The sequence below is a fragment of the Ixodes scapularis genome, unplaced genomic scaffold (assembly GCF_016920785.2).
Source record: "Ixodes scapularis isolate PalLabHiFi unplaced genomic scaffold, ASM1692078v2 PGA_scaffold0__279_contigs__length_252992795, whole genome shotgun sequence".
Classification (NCBI taxonomy): Eukaryota; Metazoa; Arthropoda; class Arachnida; order Ixodida; family Ixodidae; genus Ixodes; species Ixodes scapularis.
In genome coordinates, this window is record NW_024609835.1 from 73469021 (window position 1) to 73485395 (window position 16375).

The window sequence follows — 16375 nt, forward strand, 5'->3', positions numbered from 1 at the left end:
CATCAATCACGCAGTGCGGCTTTAATGTAATTCGCTTAGAGAAAGCACTCGAGATAATTTCAATTTACTTCAAAGCCGTGGATTATCACTATGCCCAACAAAGACCGCGGTTATGGGTTTTACACGAAAAGGTACACTTAGGTATCGGCTCACTATTGATGCTCACCTTATACCATATGTCCAAACTCAGATTTCTTGGCCTTATCCTAGACAATGGTTTAACGTGGACACCACACGTTAATCAACTGAAAGTAAAGCTTACTTACATTACCCACCTCTTACGATTCCTAAGTGAAACTACGTAAAGTGCATCTGCAGCTTCACTTATCCAACTATATAACGCTCTTTTTACCGGCTTCATTTGATACAGTCTGCCTATGTTTCATAAGATGTGCCGCACATATATAAGAGTGCTTGAGAGTATGCAGGCTCAAGCCCCATGTGCATGTCTAGGGCTCCCGAAATATACTTCCAATGTTGAAACCGTAGCTGAAGCAGGGCTACCCCATACGTTTTCTTGGACTACAAGAGACCCTTCGAAGACACCTTTGTCATCTTACCAGACGCAGAGAATACTATCTTGCAGATATAGCACAAGTGTGTGTGAATTCGCTCAAATTATTCATTTTGCCAGCTTAGACACTCCAGGAGATTTTGAACCAGCAGAGTTCTCTTCATCGCCCCCTTGGGCCTATATAATAATTAACATTAAAAAATATGGCGGGCCTACTTTTGAGGTAACACTCCTTGGAAATAATTAATGTTCATCACCGTTCGCGAACGCTTGTATATACCGACGGGTCCTGTACTGATAAAAGCTCCAGTTGCGGCTTCGTAATACCATCAACCAATGAAAGACTTTACGGAAAAATAGGCCACACGACATAATCAACAACATCGGAATTAGTAGCGATTCGAGAAACACTTAGCTTTATTTCTGCAAGTGATTCACATATTCGGTAAATTCTTACCGATTCTAGGGCAGCTCTTCAGAGCCTCAAATCGACTAAAAGCAAAGAACGTCAGCGCACAGCTTATTCATCAGATCCTGAACCTTCGTCAGGAGGCTATCGACAATGGGCATTCTCTGATATTACAATGAATCCCAAGCCATTCTAATATCCAAGGCAACAAAAGTGCTGATTTATCAGCCAAGGATGCTTACGGATGTAATTCTGGTTTAATAATCCCGTTCACACAAACAGATGCTAGGGCCAGAACCAACCGTTGTTAGGACACTGATAAAATCCTTCTGGGCCAATCCACTTTAATATTAGACACCTGCGCGATATTGACCCTTTCCTTGTCTTCCGTTCACCCCGCGGCCTTAAACACTGGGTCGAAACTAATATCCAGCGAATATGACTCAACGTAGCTTCAACGGGATTCTATTTCAACCTCACTGGCCAGCTAAACTCTCCTTTCTATGAGAACTGTGCTGTCACAGGCACACTTGAGCATGTCATGTGCCGTGTAGCCTATACACAAGTCAACGAAATAAACTGGCAGACTCTCTTCATCTTCCCAACGGAGGAACTCTTTCCTTGACTCACCTGCTCGAACCATGGGACTCGGTATCGGAAAGGGTCAAATCAACGACCTCCTTCATCCGCTTTCTTCAGAAAACAAAACTGGACCGAATACGCTAAACTCGGACATACTTTTAAATCAACAAACAACAACGCACGAATTTTTCTTGTATATATATATATATATATATATATGAACGAATATGTGCAGATGAATGAACCGTACTTAATCCAATGAATCAAAGAATCAAAGTTTCCAGGAACCCGCCGAAAGCCAAAAATTGGCGGAGCCAGGCGGAGCCAGGGTGTCTTTAGTTATTCTTTCAGAAATGTTTTAAAAAAAACGTGAAACCTGCACTTATGCAGTTTGCGCAGGTGAGTTATACGGCCAAAAGGACATAGTATAGGGAGATAGTCGCAACTATTAGTCGGTTAATTACGTACAATTTGTCAATTAACTTTCTAGTTAGTGCAAGTAGACATATAGATCCAATTAAAAACTTGCTGAGCATCATCGAAAACCACTAAATAAACTCTTTTTAGAAGGATATAATGCCGGGGCAGAATGTTACGGCGTTCTATAAAAACGCTTCCTTTGTACTCGTTACTACAGTTCGGTTTCTTATCGGAGTGCGTCTTCACGCCCACAGTCCTACCCCCAGTGGCTGTGACGCGCAACACACGTCCGCCCTACTTCCCTCCATTCTACGAGGGAGGCGAGGGGGTGGTTTCGCGCCGCGAACACCAGGGAGCAGGACCGCGGGCCCAAAAATGTGCTCCGATAAGGAACCGAACTCTAGAAACGTGTCCAAATGGAGCGTTTTTACAGAACGCCGTAAAATGCTGCTAAGGCGTTATAACCTTCTAAAAATAGCCGATATAGTGGTTTTCACCACTAAATTAACCGTGATCAATCAATCAGTGGTCAACACTAAATCAAGGTGGATCATCACGTTGACGTGATGATGAACTCCGAGCACCTGCCATCCACGGGAACTTTCTGCCCTAAGAACCCGCAAGTCTGGTTTACCGAGGTCGAGGCCCGTCTACACCTGAGAAGGATCACGTCTGGGTCACCAGCCTGAAGAAAAAACATCAGGCGACTCCGATGTCTCGGGTGGAATGTCTTTAATCACGCGCGCTCGCGACCATATCAGCGTTTGTGCATGGCGATGGTGCTGCGAGCTAAAAGAGAAAATAAAAAAAACAACGAAGTGTCTAGCACGGGGCCCCCAATATATGTATATATATATAGAGAGAGAGAGAGAAAGAGGAAAAAATAAATAAGCATAAGCATATATGTAGGTATGTTTGTGTGTGTGCGTACATGCATGTGTGGACATGTGTGTATATATATACGTATACTGCTTGTATATACATAATTTTTAGAGCACAGCTCTTAGGCGCCCGTTTGCGGCTTGAGCGGCGTCGGCGTCACCGTCGGCGTAACAGCGCGGTGCATTATGGGTAAATTTCCCCGCTAAATCTAGCGGAAAAAATTCCCCGCGAAATCTAGCGGGAAAATGTCTCCACTAAATCTAGCGGAAAATTTCCCCGCTAAATCTAGCGGAACATTTCCTCGCTAAATCTAGCGGAAGCATTTCCCCGCTAATTTTAGCGGACAAATTTCCCTGCTAAATCTGGCGGAAAAATTTCCCCGCTAAATCTAGCGGAAATATTTTCCCGCTAGATCTAGTGAAAAAACTTCCCCGCTAAATCTAGCGAAAAATTTTCCCCGCTAAATTTAATGGAAAAATTTCCCCGCTAAATCTAGCGGAAAATTTCCCCGCTAGATTTAGCGGAAAAATTTCCCCGCTAAATCTAGCAGAAAAATTTCTCGGGGGGTTCACGTGACCCCCGAGGTCACGTGACACCCCCAGTTCATGTGACCCCCTTAGGTCACGTGACCTCAGGGGGGTCACGTGACCTTGTGGCCTTGGCTCCTCCTCAAGAGCTGTGCTCTAATTCGGCGTTCCAGGGAGTTGTAAACAGCTTTCATTTTTTTCTTACTCTGATAGTTACCTCCCCTCTTTCCCTCCCCCAAGTGTGAAGTAGCCATCCTGCCAATCTTCGCGGGATAACCTCTTAAAGGGATGGTGAAAGGAAATTTGTATTTCAAAAAAACAATGCTGGAGATGAGGCGGGAAGCTACAATCCCTAGAACACTACTAGTAAGGCGATATCTCAAATGGACGGCCGTATTTTTGGAAAAAGAAGTCGAGATTGAACCAGGCCGACGAGGCGCATGACCGTCAAGATACCTAGTTTCCTCCTCTCTTCGCTTCGCTCCCTCAAGGCCGCGAGGCGGAAAAGACACGAGGTCGTTCCCTCTCCTTCTCGGAGAAACATGACGTCAACATTCCTGCCAAATGCGCCTCTCTTTTCTTGAAAAATACGGTCATCCGTTCGAGATATCCCTGTATGAGTGATGTTTTGGTGTTTGTAACAACCCGTTGCACGCTTTTGCTGCGTGTTTTGGTGAATCGAGATTTCGGTTCAGCATCCCTTTAACCTTTCCAATAAGCAAATTTTTCTTTCAACGACATAAGGGATAATTTAATAATACACCCTTTTCAACAGTTCATCAATCAACACTGGCGGAAGCCTAACTTTGGGTGCTGCTTCGTGCGCGAAACGTGGGATTGGGCCCGAGTTTACGCCAAGCGCTGACGCAATACTTCTGTCCAATACATGCTCAGGAAAGACGACCAAGATGAGACGGCAATCGATAATCGACGCAGCAGCTTTTGCACTTTTTAGCGATTTATTTTCAAGCATGTATTTAGGAATATGTATTGCTCTTTTCTAGAGACAGAGTTTGCTTTCACGACTGTAGCTTGGCGATGTTTTCTGGAATCCAGAGAGTGTAGGCCGGCACCCTGGTGTAGACTCCTGGAGTAACGGCACAGCCTAGGCCGAACGAGACCACACCGACGAGGATGGATGAACCGCTTTCCTTCTGCACGGCTGGACCGCCGGAGTCACCCTATACACAAACCCGACATCATAGCTTTGTTTGCATTGTACTCACACAAGGTAATGTCAACCTAAGTTATACCGACTAAGTTGCTGGCCCACATGAGCTCATGCAATCCGCCGTGTAGTTTTAATAGGAATATTAATTTATGAGATAAAAATGCAAACCCTGGCCAGTATTTGTGCGATATGTCCTACCTAGGCCTTCAAGTACTAATCGCTAGTGACTCTAGTGAAGGTCCCCCGGTTCTCCTGCTCAGTGGGCACGGCGGAACTGCTCGTGATCATGGCTCGCAAAATGTCATTTCCGAATGCAAACAACACTCTTCACTGTCCCAACGTTGTGCTTCAGTCGGTAGGGGATTGTACCTTATTAGAGAGTTTTAGTATTGCGCATAGAGGCAAACGCAAACACTGTTACTTTGCGTTAGAGTTGCGTGCTCCATGCTGTGCATGCGCGTCGTCGCCATACTCCACCCCAAGACCACAATGTTGGGCAAGCGCATTACGGAACACGCAACGCTAACGCAAACACACATTGCGTTTGCTCACATGCGCAGTACTAAAACTCATAACTGGTTTATCGGTTTTCAACGCCAACGAAACGTGCTGCAGTGAGCAGACGTGAAAGCGAGTAAGCGTTCCTTCGAACTGGAAAGGCTGAAATTGGCAAAACGAAGGCACGTAAAGATTGAAGAAACGAAATAAACTAAAAAATTCAACAACAAAAAAAATATCCGTTCTTTTTTTTTTTTGTTGTTTTTTTTTGGGGGGGAGAGAGGGCTTTTAATTTGGATGGATTGCCATGACTTTGGAAGTTTTGCCAATTGCCAAAAGTCGCGACTTCGATAGCTTTATCCTTCTCCAGGGATTATTTTCGTCCTATTCTTGTCCAGCTCGCTTGCAGCTTCGCATTTAATTACATTATGACCCATTGCAATTTGTTTAATTGTGCATGGATTTTTCAGATTTGCTATAGAATGTTTTCATTTATTTTTTAGTTTTTATTTTATACATTGTTAATTAAAAGTACTGTACTGATGATAAATTGCACATTTTTGAGTGCCATCCTCCTTCGCGCGTTTAAAATTTGATCATAAGCGACACTTTTTTACTAGGTCTTGAAAAACTATGTATTAAAATAGTTTAAGTGTATTATTATTGATAGCACAAATTGCGTCAATGTAGACTTCCAATAAATGCACAACCACAAAATATGCCATTTAACCATAATAGTCTTTCCAGGAAGGTCTGATTTTGATTCCTTTTTAGCATATAAAAACTCTGACATCATTATCAACATAAAGAAACAGTCATAAACTGGATGTAATACAAAGTTCTGTGCGTCAAGCTTTGCTTTAAGGACACACGCACACACACACACACACACACTTTTGCTGTCTGATTTGGATTCCGCCTTTGGGTATTGTATTGAGAACAGCGTTTCTGACTTTATATGTTTTATGGGAATATTCTAAACTCATCATCCGAGACAATATTTTGTAAAATTGGGTTAGATTATGTAATGTTTGTGCTTTGGAATAATGTTAAAGCAAATAATCATCTAAATACCTGCAAACCCAACAGAAGGCCCGCGGTTCATTATTTCACATGACAATTATTCAAGCAAGAAAGGGTAACAAGAACGCACATATATCAGCACAGATTTTTTCAACAAATGCAATATTTTATATTATCTCTAAGGGGTATAAAAGGACCTGTTTCTAAAGGTACACTGGACTCTCGCAAGATATTTTGGAGTGCTTAAATCGGAGACGTACGTCACAAAATAAATTTTACGCGAACAACTTTTTTAGCTCAATAATTACGCTGTGAGACACATCTTGAGTTATGAAAGGATCCGAAATTAACACCTATATCGAAAAATTAAATTCAAAATAGAGGTTCGTTTTGATTTTGTTTCAGAATTGAAATGTTTCTCCTGGCATAAATAATACGATAAATACAGTTTTTGTTTTCAAGATAAGGATGAGACCTATGCTCATAACGCCGTAGTTTCCTCGTATAAGCAGAAAAAATTTGTCTAGCTCAGTGAAGCTAGCAAACTAGACAGGCTCAGCAACTGGTATACCGGCACGCATCTCCGACCCTCTCTAAAACCGACATTTTAAAAAACGAGTAGCGCCAATAGTGAATTGAGTCGCGAATAGGTTCATGTGCGCATTTAAGAAAAATATGATCTGCGTAGTGCGTACATCCAGTTCACCAACCCAGTTGCGTCACTCCACGCATGTTTTCACCAATTTGTCCAAGTCAATTCATGACTAACGAGTTACTCAAAATTGTATCATTGCATTTAAAACCACATCTAGATATTAAGCTTTAATCAACAAAACGTGCTGGCTTGCAGTTAGATGTGTCACTCAGTAGCCGATCAGTTGTGTGAAGGGCAAACCGTCGTAGTCCTCACATGGGAGTTTGATATTTCATTCAAGGGAGCTTCAAGAACCCTATACTACTGGAATTCGCGCGAGCCAAGCCTGAACCTGACAGATGTTTCTCACCTGGCACGAGTCCTTCCCGGGGCTTCCGGCGCAGAACATGGTCTTGGAATCATAATTGCCCATAGTTCCAAAGGTACAGATGAACGATGATCTTACCGGAACTGATACAGCGAGCAGATGCGAAGAACTAGGCCCGCCTGAAATAAGAAAACTCAAGATTAGATTTTCCCGTACATTCAGAAAAAAAGTGCATGAGAAGATATTGTTGGTTTCTATGCTAAAAGGTCAGCCAAAAAAGTACATACGTCAGACATACCTGCCAAGGAATAGCCATAGCTGGCAGAACATCTCCCTAAATTCAACCTTATATTTAATTATCTCATAACGCTATCAATAAGAATTTACGAAAATGCTTCACGAAACTGCATTTTACAGCTGCTGATACATTTCGTTGCCTCTGAAGGAAATTGTGAAAGCAGCAATCACGCTTATCAATACAGTTCGGTCTAACATTCATGAGATAGGAATAGATTTGTGGAAACCAAGAACTCCCAAATACCTTCGCCAGTACAGCCTTAAGGAAATATAATACACTGCGAACGATCAAAGGATATCGAGCGCTCAATTACTGTTGGCTCGCAAACTGAAAGACTCTCCTTCTTTGCTTTACTTTTAATTTCTCAATCGCCAGCGTTCTATCTGCTGTAAGTAAGGTTCTGGAAAAATCAACGTTCTATGAATGACGAAAATGATTGTTTATTCTGTACCAGCGACAACGAATGGCTATGTCTCACGAAGCAATCCAAAGGTGAACGATATATGACAGTGAGCGATGGAAAACCCAGCTGGTCAATAAAAAGGCTCGTCACGGAGAACGGACACTAAGGGTGTGTCAGGTGTGACGTGTTTGTTTTCCTTATTCTATTGCTGTTATTCAACAGCTTGACCAACACTCAAACTGACAACAAAAAAATCAGCTGCGACACACGAAATGAACACAAAGAATGAGCATCAACGAAGCGACTTTTCTTTCTCTTATGCACATCTTCAATAAACTAAGTAAAGGTATAAACGAGTGGGGATTGCGTAAAAAAGTGACAGATAATTTTATTATCGCATTTATTATACATTAAAACGAACCTAAAAGCACATGGGTCTACGCAAAAGCACTCCTTAAACAACTCCCGATATGACATGTAAAAGAAAAAAATGCAGAATTCTTGGAGGACAAATTTTAGTCTATAACGTCAGCAAAGCAAAGCTGAAAGTTAATGCAAATAAAACATTCCAAAGATGTAAACTCTACAGCCCAGATCAGTCCGCTTCATCAAAAACGCGTGAGCAATCGCTTGATATAGAAATAGTTATCGCAAACAAATATGGCCCTAGCGCGAACAGCAGTAAAGTTTTCAGTATCACTAAATAAGACTGTGTATTTTGGTCTAAACGAACACGGTTACAGTGTTTCCTTTAAAATTTCTGACACACGTATTCTAGAGCTTTGAAAGCTTGTATAGTCCACGTAGTACTGTGTTATACAAAAAAAATCCATTTATAAAAGTTTAAAAAAACTGCAAAACATAAAACAAAATAAAAATTACAGGAAGACACTTAAGACTCCTTACGTGTAGGAAGGCGAAAGCATTATAGTACCGCGGGTGAAATATTTTCGAGTGATATGTTTCTAAACGTATTAAAGTTTAGGACGACGTAAAGGATGACGTCCTAGAGATGGACGTCAAGTACGGCCTCTAAGACGACCTCTAGGACGACGTCGAAGACGACGTCGAGAACAGCGTCTAGGACGACGCCAAGGACGACCTCTCAGACGACCTCAAGGACGACGTCCGGGACGACGTCGAGAAACGACGCTTAGAGGACAACCGCTAGGACAACCTCAAGGATGACATCTATTACGACGTCTAGGATGACCTCTTTTACGACCTCAAGGACGACGCCTGGAGACTCCAGGCGTCGTCCTTTATGTCGTAAAAGAGGTCGTCCTAGACGTGTAAGCGTTCTACACGTCGGTCTCTAGGCTAGAGAGCGACGTGTAGAATTACCTCTAGGACGACACGAAGAACGGCGTCTTCTTCGAGCATACGACTGATGGCGCGCGCTTCATTAAGTATTTTTATGGCCATCGTTGGGGCACAACGCCGCCGCCTTTTTGCGAAATGGGACAATTAAGGCTTTTGCCTTAATATAGAGCACATGTCATTCTACTACGACGACACACACTGGTAAATAATATCACATTACTTCTCATAACTTCAGCTCTCTACCCAAGTCACCCGCAAAAGTGACACCATATGTCTCTCCCTTAATTTCTGTGAAAAAAAACTAATTTGACTTGTGAGCTATGTTTATAGTCTTACGTCTTTCCAGAAAACAGATGATTGATTGACTGAAATCGTGTCTATATTGATGAGAAATGTTCTCCTGCCTATGGTCTGGTGGACCTGAGGCAGGAGGGAGGTGGGTTGTGAGAGTTGTAGGGGAGAGGGGATTATGACGATGATTAGGTTAGATGAAGTGACGGATCCCGGATGTCCTGATAAAACGTATGAGTGAATTCAGGACTTGCTTTCTGTGTTGTGCCTGTTCTTTTGGGTGGGTCCAGGCTTCTAAATTCCTTGGTTTCGCCTCACTCGTTAGCGAGGCCCATGCGTTTTGTCTGAATTTCTCCAAACTCTTGCATGTGTGTTGTTGTCAGCAACCCTCCTGCGATGCATTTCTTGCACACAGGGTCGTTGTCTTCATATCCTTCTTTTTGTAAATGTTGCTTTTCTTGCCGGTGTTAAGGCTGTACCGGTCCCAATTCTCCGTAATCGCACATTCTCCCACCTCGTGTGCCCTTGCGGGATTGGGTCTTCTACTGTCAGTAGAAAGCCTTTCAGGTAGAGTTTTCGTTTTAGAGCGCAGCTCTTAAAGGCCCGTTCCCGGCTTGAGCGGCGTCGGCGTCGCCGTCGGCGTCGACGTAACTAAGGTCATCCCAAGGTCACGTGACCCCCAAGGTCACGTGACCCCTCCAGGTCACGTGGTCCCCAAGGTCACGTGACCCCCGAGGTCATGTGACCCCCAAGGTCACGTGACCCCTCCCAAGGTCATCTCAAGGTCACGTGACCCCTCTGAGGTCACGTGACCCCTCCAGGTCACGTGACCCCTGAGGTCACGTGGGGGTCACGTGACCTTGAGGTGACCCCCATGTGACACCCAAGGTCACGTGACCCCCATGTCACGCCTCCCCGAGGTCACGTGACCCCCTCCCCGAAGTCACGTGACACTCCTGCCCCCCCCCCCCCCGAGGTCACGTGACCCCCCCCCCCGCAGCATATTAAAGAATGAGGGGAGGAGGAGAAGGAGGAGGGGTCTACCCTCCCCTCAGTACCCTTCACTCCTCCTCCTCAAGAGCTGCGCTCCAATTCGGCGTTACAGGGATTTGTAAACGGCTTTTTTCTTTTGTCGATTCGGCTCTTTCTTCTGGGTCAATGGGAGGAGTTTCCTCGGTTGCTTCTTCCCGAAAGGTTAGGCCAGTTGGAGGGCTGGTGCTGCTAGCTGCCTCCACGGCGGCCTGTGCCCTCTCGTTGACGTGGATGCCAGCGTGACCGGGTAGCCATTCAATTATCAGTGTAAAGCCTTGTTTTTTCAGCCCCTTTACGATTATTTTGATGTTTTTTGTTCTATTGTTTCTGCACGCTTTAAGAGCCGGCTGCGAGTCTGTGAATATCCGGGCTGTGTGGCCCGGCTGGAGAGTTACTTTAATGTCTTCAGCAGCTGCCAGTTTAGCTTTCAGTTCGGCCTCTCTGACGGACGTCTGTTTTGAGAGTTTTGCTGTTTCAATTTTGTTCCCAGTTTCACCTGTCCATGCTATAGAAACGGCCGCGGTGTTCTTCGCGACATCCTTTCTTTCTTCTTCTGTACGTTGTTCCAGCCACTTGTTGTGTTTCTTAGCTGCGAAGGATCTTCTGCCCGTCCCTTTCTCGGGTATCGGTACAAGTGAAACAGGCTTTAGTGTCCATTCTCCGGCATCCACGCGGAATGAATCGCCGGATGTTACATTACTCACGCCGCGTTTTGCGGTGTAACGAGCCTCGTTGATTTCGCTGAGGACACTGAAGTAATCAGACATTGCCAGGAATACGTAGAATCAGCAATTCCAATGCGAAAAAGAAAGCGAGGACTCATACCGACGCCGAAAACATTCCATTCCAATGGTTTGTTTATGGGCGACGGCGAGCTTCTCGCCCACACCCTCATCGCGCATCGTCGGTGGCGTACGCTAGGGGCGCTCCGGTTTGTTTGTAAACATGAGTTGGTGTGTTGCGTCTTCTTTGGAGAATGGTACCATCACCATTTCTTCTAAGTAGTTAGTAACCTCGTCACATAACACAGATGATTTAATAGCAAAAATATAATGTTTTTGTTGCTATTGTGGTTGTCGTTGCTGTTGTCACTTTTGTGGTTGTTGTTGTTAAAAAAATTTAAAAATTGTGAAAGCTCTAATAATGCGGTTTGTGAGGACGAATTTGCAGCCAAGGGGGACAAAAGATAGGGGGCTAATCGTCACGGTAAGTCGAATAATTATATACAACGTGTTCATTATATTTCTAATTAGCGGAAAATAAGCATATGGTTGCAATTAGAAACTTGCTGAGCGTCATTAAAAGCCACTATAGATGCCTATTAAAAAACTCTGGCAACAGCGAAAATCTGCTGAACCAGTCTTACAACATTGGACAGCCGATGCCATGGTGAAGGACTACGTTATGGCCGGTACAATTGTTAACACTGCGTCGTTTTTGCGCTTCCCTTCGCGTCGGTATGGCTGCAGGAATCGTGTTTCCTGTCACGGGCTTGGTAAACCACATTTCCTAACTCCCAGCCGTTAGAGATGACGAAGTACGTAGCATCTACAAGAGCCGATCGGAGTCAAAGCGCTCCTTCGATAGAAGCTAAAACTTCCTCATTGAGCGGTTCGTGTTCAATTACGTAGACCCAAATGAACCATCGTTAGTACACGGCCATCGTGGGTTTCATGTACGACAAAGATCGTGCACAATAAATAATACTAATACAAGTAAAACCTTAAGTTGCTGGACAGGGTGCTCCAAAATCAAGTTTTGACTCTAAAATCGCTTGCAAAAACCAGGTAAAAGACGTATCAAGTAGAAGCTTACCTCGGATACGTATTTTACTGGTCGGATTTACGCACTGAGCTTTTTAGTCCCAATTTCAGACAAAAAGACTGCTTTTAATAGGGTCAGATTTTTTCTATTTATTTGAAGCAGAGACTTCAAATTCTAATGTGTCAATTTGACTAGTAAAATACGTATTCGAGGTAAGCTGTATAAATGAGATTAGTAAAATAGCTCTCAGGGGTAAGTTTCAACTTGATACCTTGAGCCCCTTATTTTTGAGTGTCTGAAAAAAAAGTTACAAGCTACAATTAATGGCCTGTCAGAAATTAGCGACTGAGTGTATCAAATTGAAACTTGCCTCAAAGACGTATTTTACTTGTCCCATTTTCGCAATAAAAAGGAAAGTCTCTATTTAAGAACAAAACAAATAAAATATAACTTTTGAAGGCTTTTTCTTTTTACTTGTAATTAAGATTTAAATTTTCGAATCAAATCAAATCAGTTTATTTTCACCTTGTACAAAGATGAAGGAGCTGTGGAAAAAAGCTGCAACATTGCAGCTTGACGAGTCCACAGACCCTTAGTATTGGCAGCTAAGCAGCGTCCTGCTAAAGTACTTATAAAAGAGAAAAAAAAGAGAAAAACAAAAGAAAAAGGCGGGAAGAAAAGTAATCTTAACAATACATTGCAACAACACACTCACCAAAGAACAAAACAAAAAAAAACATTGTGATCATAAATGTTTAGGGCGCACACAATTAAACAAAAAACAAACCGTAAAAATCATACTCTGTCAGTTCCATGCATTCTACGGAGTTTACTGTACTTACAGGTAAATAAATCAAAATGCACAAGATGATATTGGCAGTATGAAATTTAGGCAATCTTTTCCATAGTTCGAACGAGGTGTATGCACTACCCAATTTTCTCTATGTCTTGTTGAGTAACTAATTATGTTCTTTATTTGAAGATGAGCCAGATCACGTAAGTTAGTAATATTGTTTCGTGTTTCTAATTTATACCTGGTACTTAATCGATATCTATACAAGTTAAATGCACTCATCACATGGGAGCGGTGGAACAAGTTAGTACTTGGTGCTCCATAAGGCTCATTGTGAATATGACGAAGACATTTTTTTTTGTCATATATGAACACGTTGAAGGTTTGAAATTATTGTTGTTCCCCATACCAATTGACAGTAGTTTAAATGAGAGTAGAAGAGCGAATTATAAAGGAGTAACTTACTTTTTGTGGAAAGAAGGTATTTAATAGGACCTATAATGCCTGTGATCTGGGCTATCTTAGTTACTATATGGTTTATGTGGCTATCCCACGACATAGTGGAAGAAAATACGAAGAATATTTTGCATGCGCAAATTCGACCATTCGAGGTACGTTTTTACTTGATACGTCGAGTCCCTGATTTTTGGAGGCAATTTCGAAGTCTAAACTTTATTTTGAAACACCTTGTACTCGTAGAGCACCAGGTTTGAAGGGAAGCGGAAGGCTGCAAACACGTGCGTGTTGCTTTTCATAAAGCATGCGCTGAACAAGTGTGTACGCGCTACAGGCAGGTTAAAGCGTAAGGTCGTAGAGCTTTGTGCGTATCTGACACATAATTTACACGCGCAAGTTGGAAGCAACGCGCTCACGAAGATGTCATGTCCGCAAGCGGTACCACGAGCAACATTACATTTGTATTTGACGCTTTGATTTCTTCAAATAAGCTGGAACCTAAGAAACTCCACCACACTCAAACGCCCAAGCAGCGTTGGTTGGGAACCGTTCGTGTTCCGTTCTTGCACTTGAGGAGGCAAACGTCCGCGCTGCTACGCCGCTGAATATCCCAACCCGACCGGCGCACGAGTACAATTACGAATATGTACCTAACTTGTCCAGATACCCACTTTGCTTGCAGATGGATACGTAGCACTATGTTGGCATCGTGAGCCGTAGAACTGATGTAGTCAGATAAACATCCGCCGGCGTTGAAAATACAAAATCGGTTAAAACCGAAAAACATCGTTTTTTTTTTATATTTTCGAGCAAGCGCTGGTTTTTTTCTCCGAAAAATTGCTGTATGCTTCCCAATTTTAAACGAAAAACAACAATAAACGTCCGCCGGTGTCAGAAATAAAAATCGTTAAAAAACGCCGATTTCTAAAAAAAAAAATTCATAGCAATGTTTTTTTTTTATTCTCATTTTTACTGAAAAAAAAATCCTACAGAAATTTCCGCCAAACACATTATTTTAGTTGGAATCATGCACTTTGCCTGCCTTTCTGTTGTGCCCTAGGTTGTCTTGAGAGTAGCTTTATTCCACTGTTCTCCAAGGTCAGTGGTCCTCCCGGGCCGCCGAGCTTAAAGATCACTATCAGTGGCCCGAGAGGCCAGTCACAGGACAGCTGGCCAGTACTGTCCCAAGCCTCGTAGGACGTCTTGGGGCTTCCCGTGTCCAGCGGAAATATTGAGCGAGCATTTTGGAATTTATACTACAATAATCAATAATGAAAGAGATTGTGCAAAAGATGTAAATAAATTTCGGACTGTTTTTCGTCTTCAGTGGTTGCTGACATTCACAATTTTCCCCCGATAATCTCCGTTTTTAGCGTCTGGACGAGAGAATTCACCGAAAAGCACCGGTACCGGTGAAATGAATAAGCACCGATAAACATCCGCCGATTTTTGCCATAAATAAACACCGGAAAGTATGCACCCTACGCCGATCTACAAGGGGTCCGCGAAACATGAATGGTAGAGACCCTCTGCCCTAAATTATGTCCCCCTGGCCCTGGCCTATAACTTACCTAAATAGGTCGTATTTATATATACGGTATTCACGGGACGCCATTTTGTTGGACTTTCCTCGCAGCGCATTCTCAAAACGATGATCGCGGACAACTTTGTCTGGCTTTTCAAAAGAAGCGAACATCGCGCCACGTGCTCAGGTTTGATCGGGGCTCAAGTTCCGCGAGCGCACAGGTACCCATAGCTTTGGCTTCACTGCCGGCTAAGAATGCAACAGTGTGCACGTTAGCCGTCCATACTACACAATCACAATCGTAGTTTTTGGAAGACGATAAATGGGAGTGGCGTCCGAAAGACGCCACCATGTTATGCTGTCTGCACCATTTACGCGATACGACCATGAAAGCGGCGCGTCCGATTATGCATGTGCAAAGTTCGAATACAGGCATGTCAGCATCTGTAAATAGACGATAACAAAATTCCCCAGAAAGCAATAAAAAAATTATGCAGCTCGCGGCCTCAGCGTCTCATCATTCCTTTCATGCTTCATTATATATGTTGTTTTCTTTCATAGCCTCCGTGAGCACGTATGTTTCACTTTACGTGAGAGCGAAGCCGAAGCTACTTGCAAAAGCGTGTTCCCCCGAACGATGCTCACAATGCATGAGCGCGAGTGCTTGGAATGGGACACTGAAAGCTCGGAGTGGCTCAGAGCTCACTCTTGTTAAAGTCAATAGATCCTGGGAAAGTAGCGTCATTGACTTCCCTACCTGCTAGTCGGACACAAACAGATACTAAGATACAGACGACCAAATGTCGCAAGGCGACTGGCTAGTACGACTACGTTAACATGAAAATCGCCATCCGTCCATTCAAATCTTCGAAACTTTAAGATCCCAAAGGATCGTTCTAAACCAATCCCGCCAAGATCACCATGGAGCATCATCGTACTGGAAGCGTTCCTCACCAATATAAGCGTCTTTGGCAGTGTGTATGCAATCAACTTATCAATCATGCCCATCTCCACGGATCTTTTACAATTAAATTGTTCATTTTGCGTATTTCAAAACAGTAAACTCATTTTTCAGTGCCTCCAAGCACCGACAAAGCATGTGGTGGGGGTACGAAGATGTACGCTTGCTTTGCCGGTGTGTGGCTAGCGAAATCTCGATATACAAGAAACGTCTCCATAAGCTACTCGTCACCAGCGAATTTAGATCGGCTCACCCAGAACGGAGGGGTCAAGGAGAAATTGCGCATTTCATGGACCAAGATGAAGACCATACGGAGAGCTTGGAGCTGCTTTCCAAGGATGCATTGACTTTACGCGGCGCTGGCACTTATAATGGAACGGAGTATAAAAACAAATATTGTGGGGAATCGTAATGACGCATGTTCGAAACGCGAGCTGCAAATATTCTATTTTGCTCGCCTGGAGCGCCGCTCAAAACTTTAGAGCTACGGACCTACAGCTTTCAAGATTTTTTTTTCATTTTTTTTTCTTTTTTTTTTTAG

At 43.3% G+C, this 16375-nt stretch overlaps 1 protein-coding gene across 1 annotated transcript in view; it reads right to left on the reverse strand.

Moving 5' to 3' along the window:
* Positions 1 to 4274: 4274 nt before the first annotated feature.
* The window catches only part of LOC115322145 (trypsin-1-like), a 106864-nt gene continuing 94763 nt past the window's right edge, over positions 4275 to 16375 (reverse strand). The window contains exons 7-8 of the mRNA XM_042292175.1: positions 7031 to 7167; positions 4275 to 4515 (exon numbers count right to left, since the gene is read on the reverse strand). Of these exons, the coding sequence (XP_042148109.1) occupies positions 4354 to 4515; positions 7031 to 7167 (299 nt within the window). The 3' untranslated portion in view covers positions 4275 to 4353. The remainder of the gene's footprint in view (positions 4516 to 7030; positions 7168 to 16375) is intronic.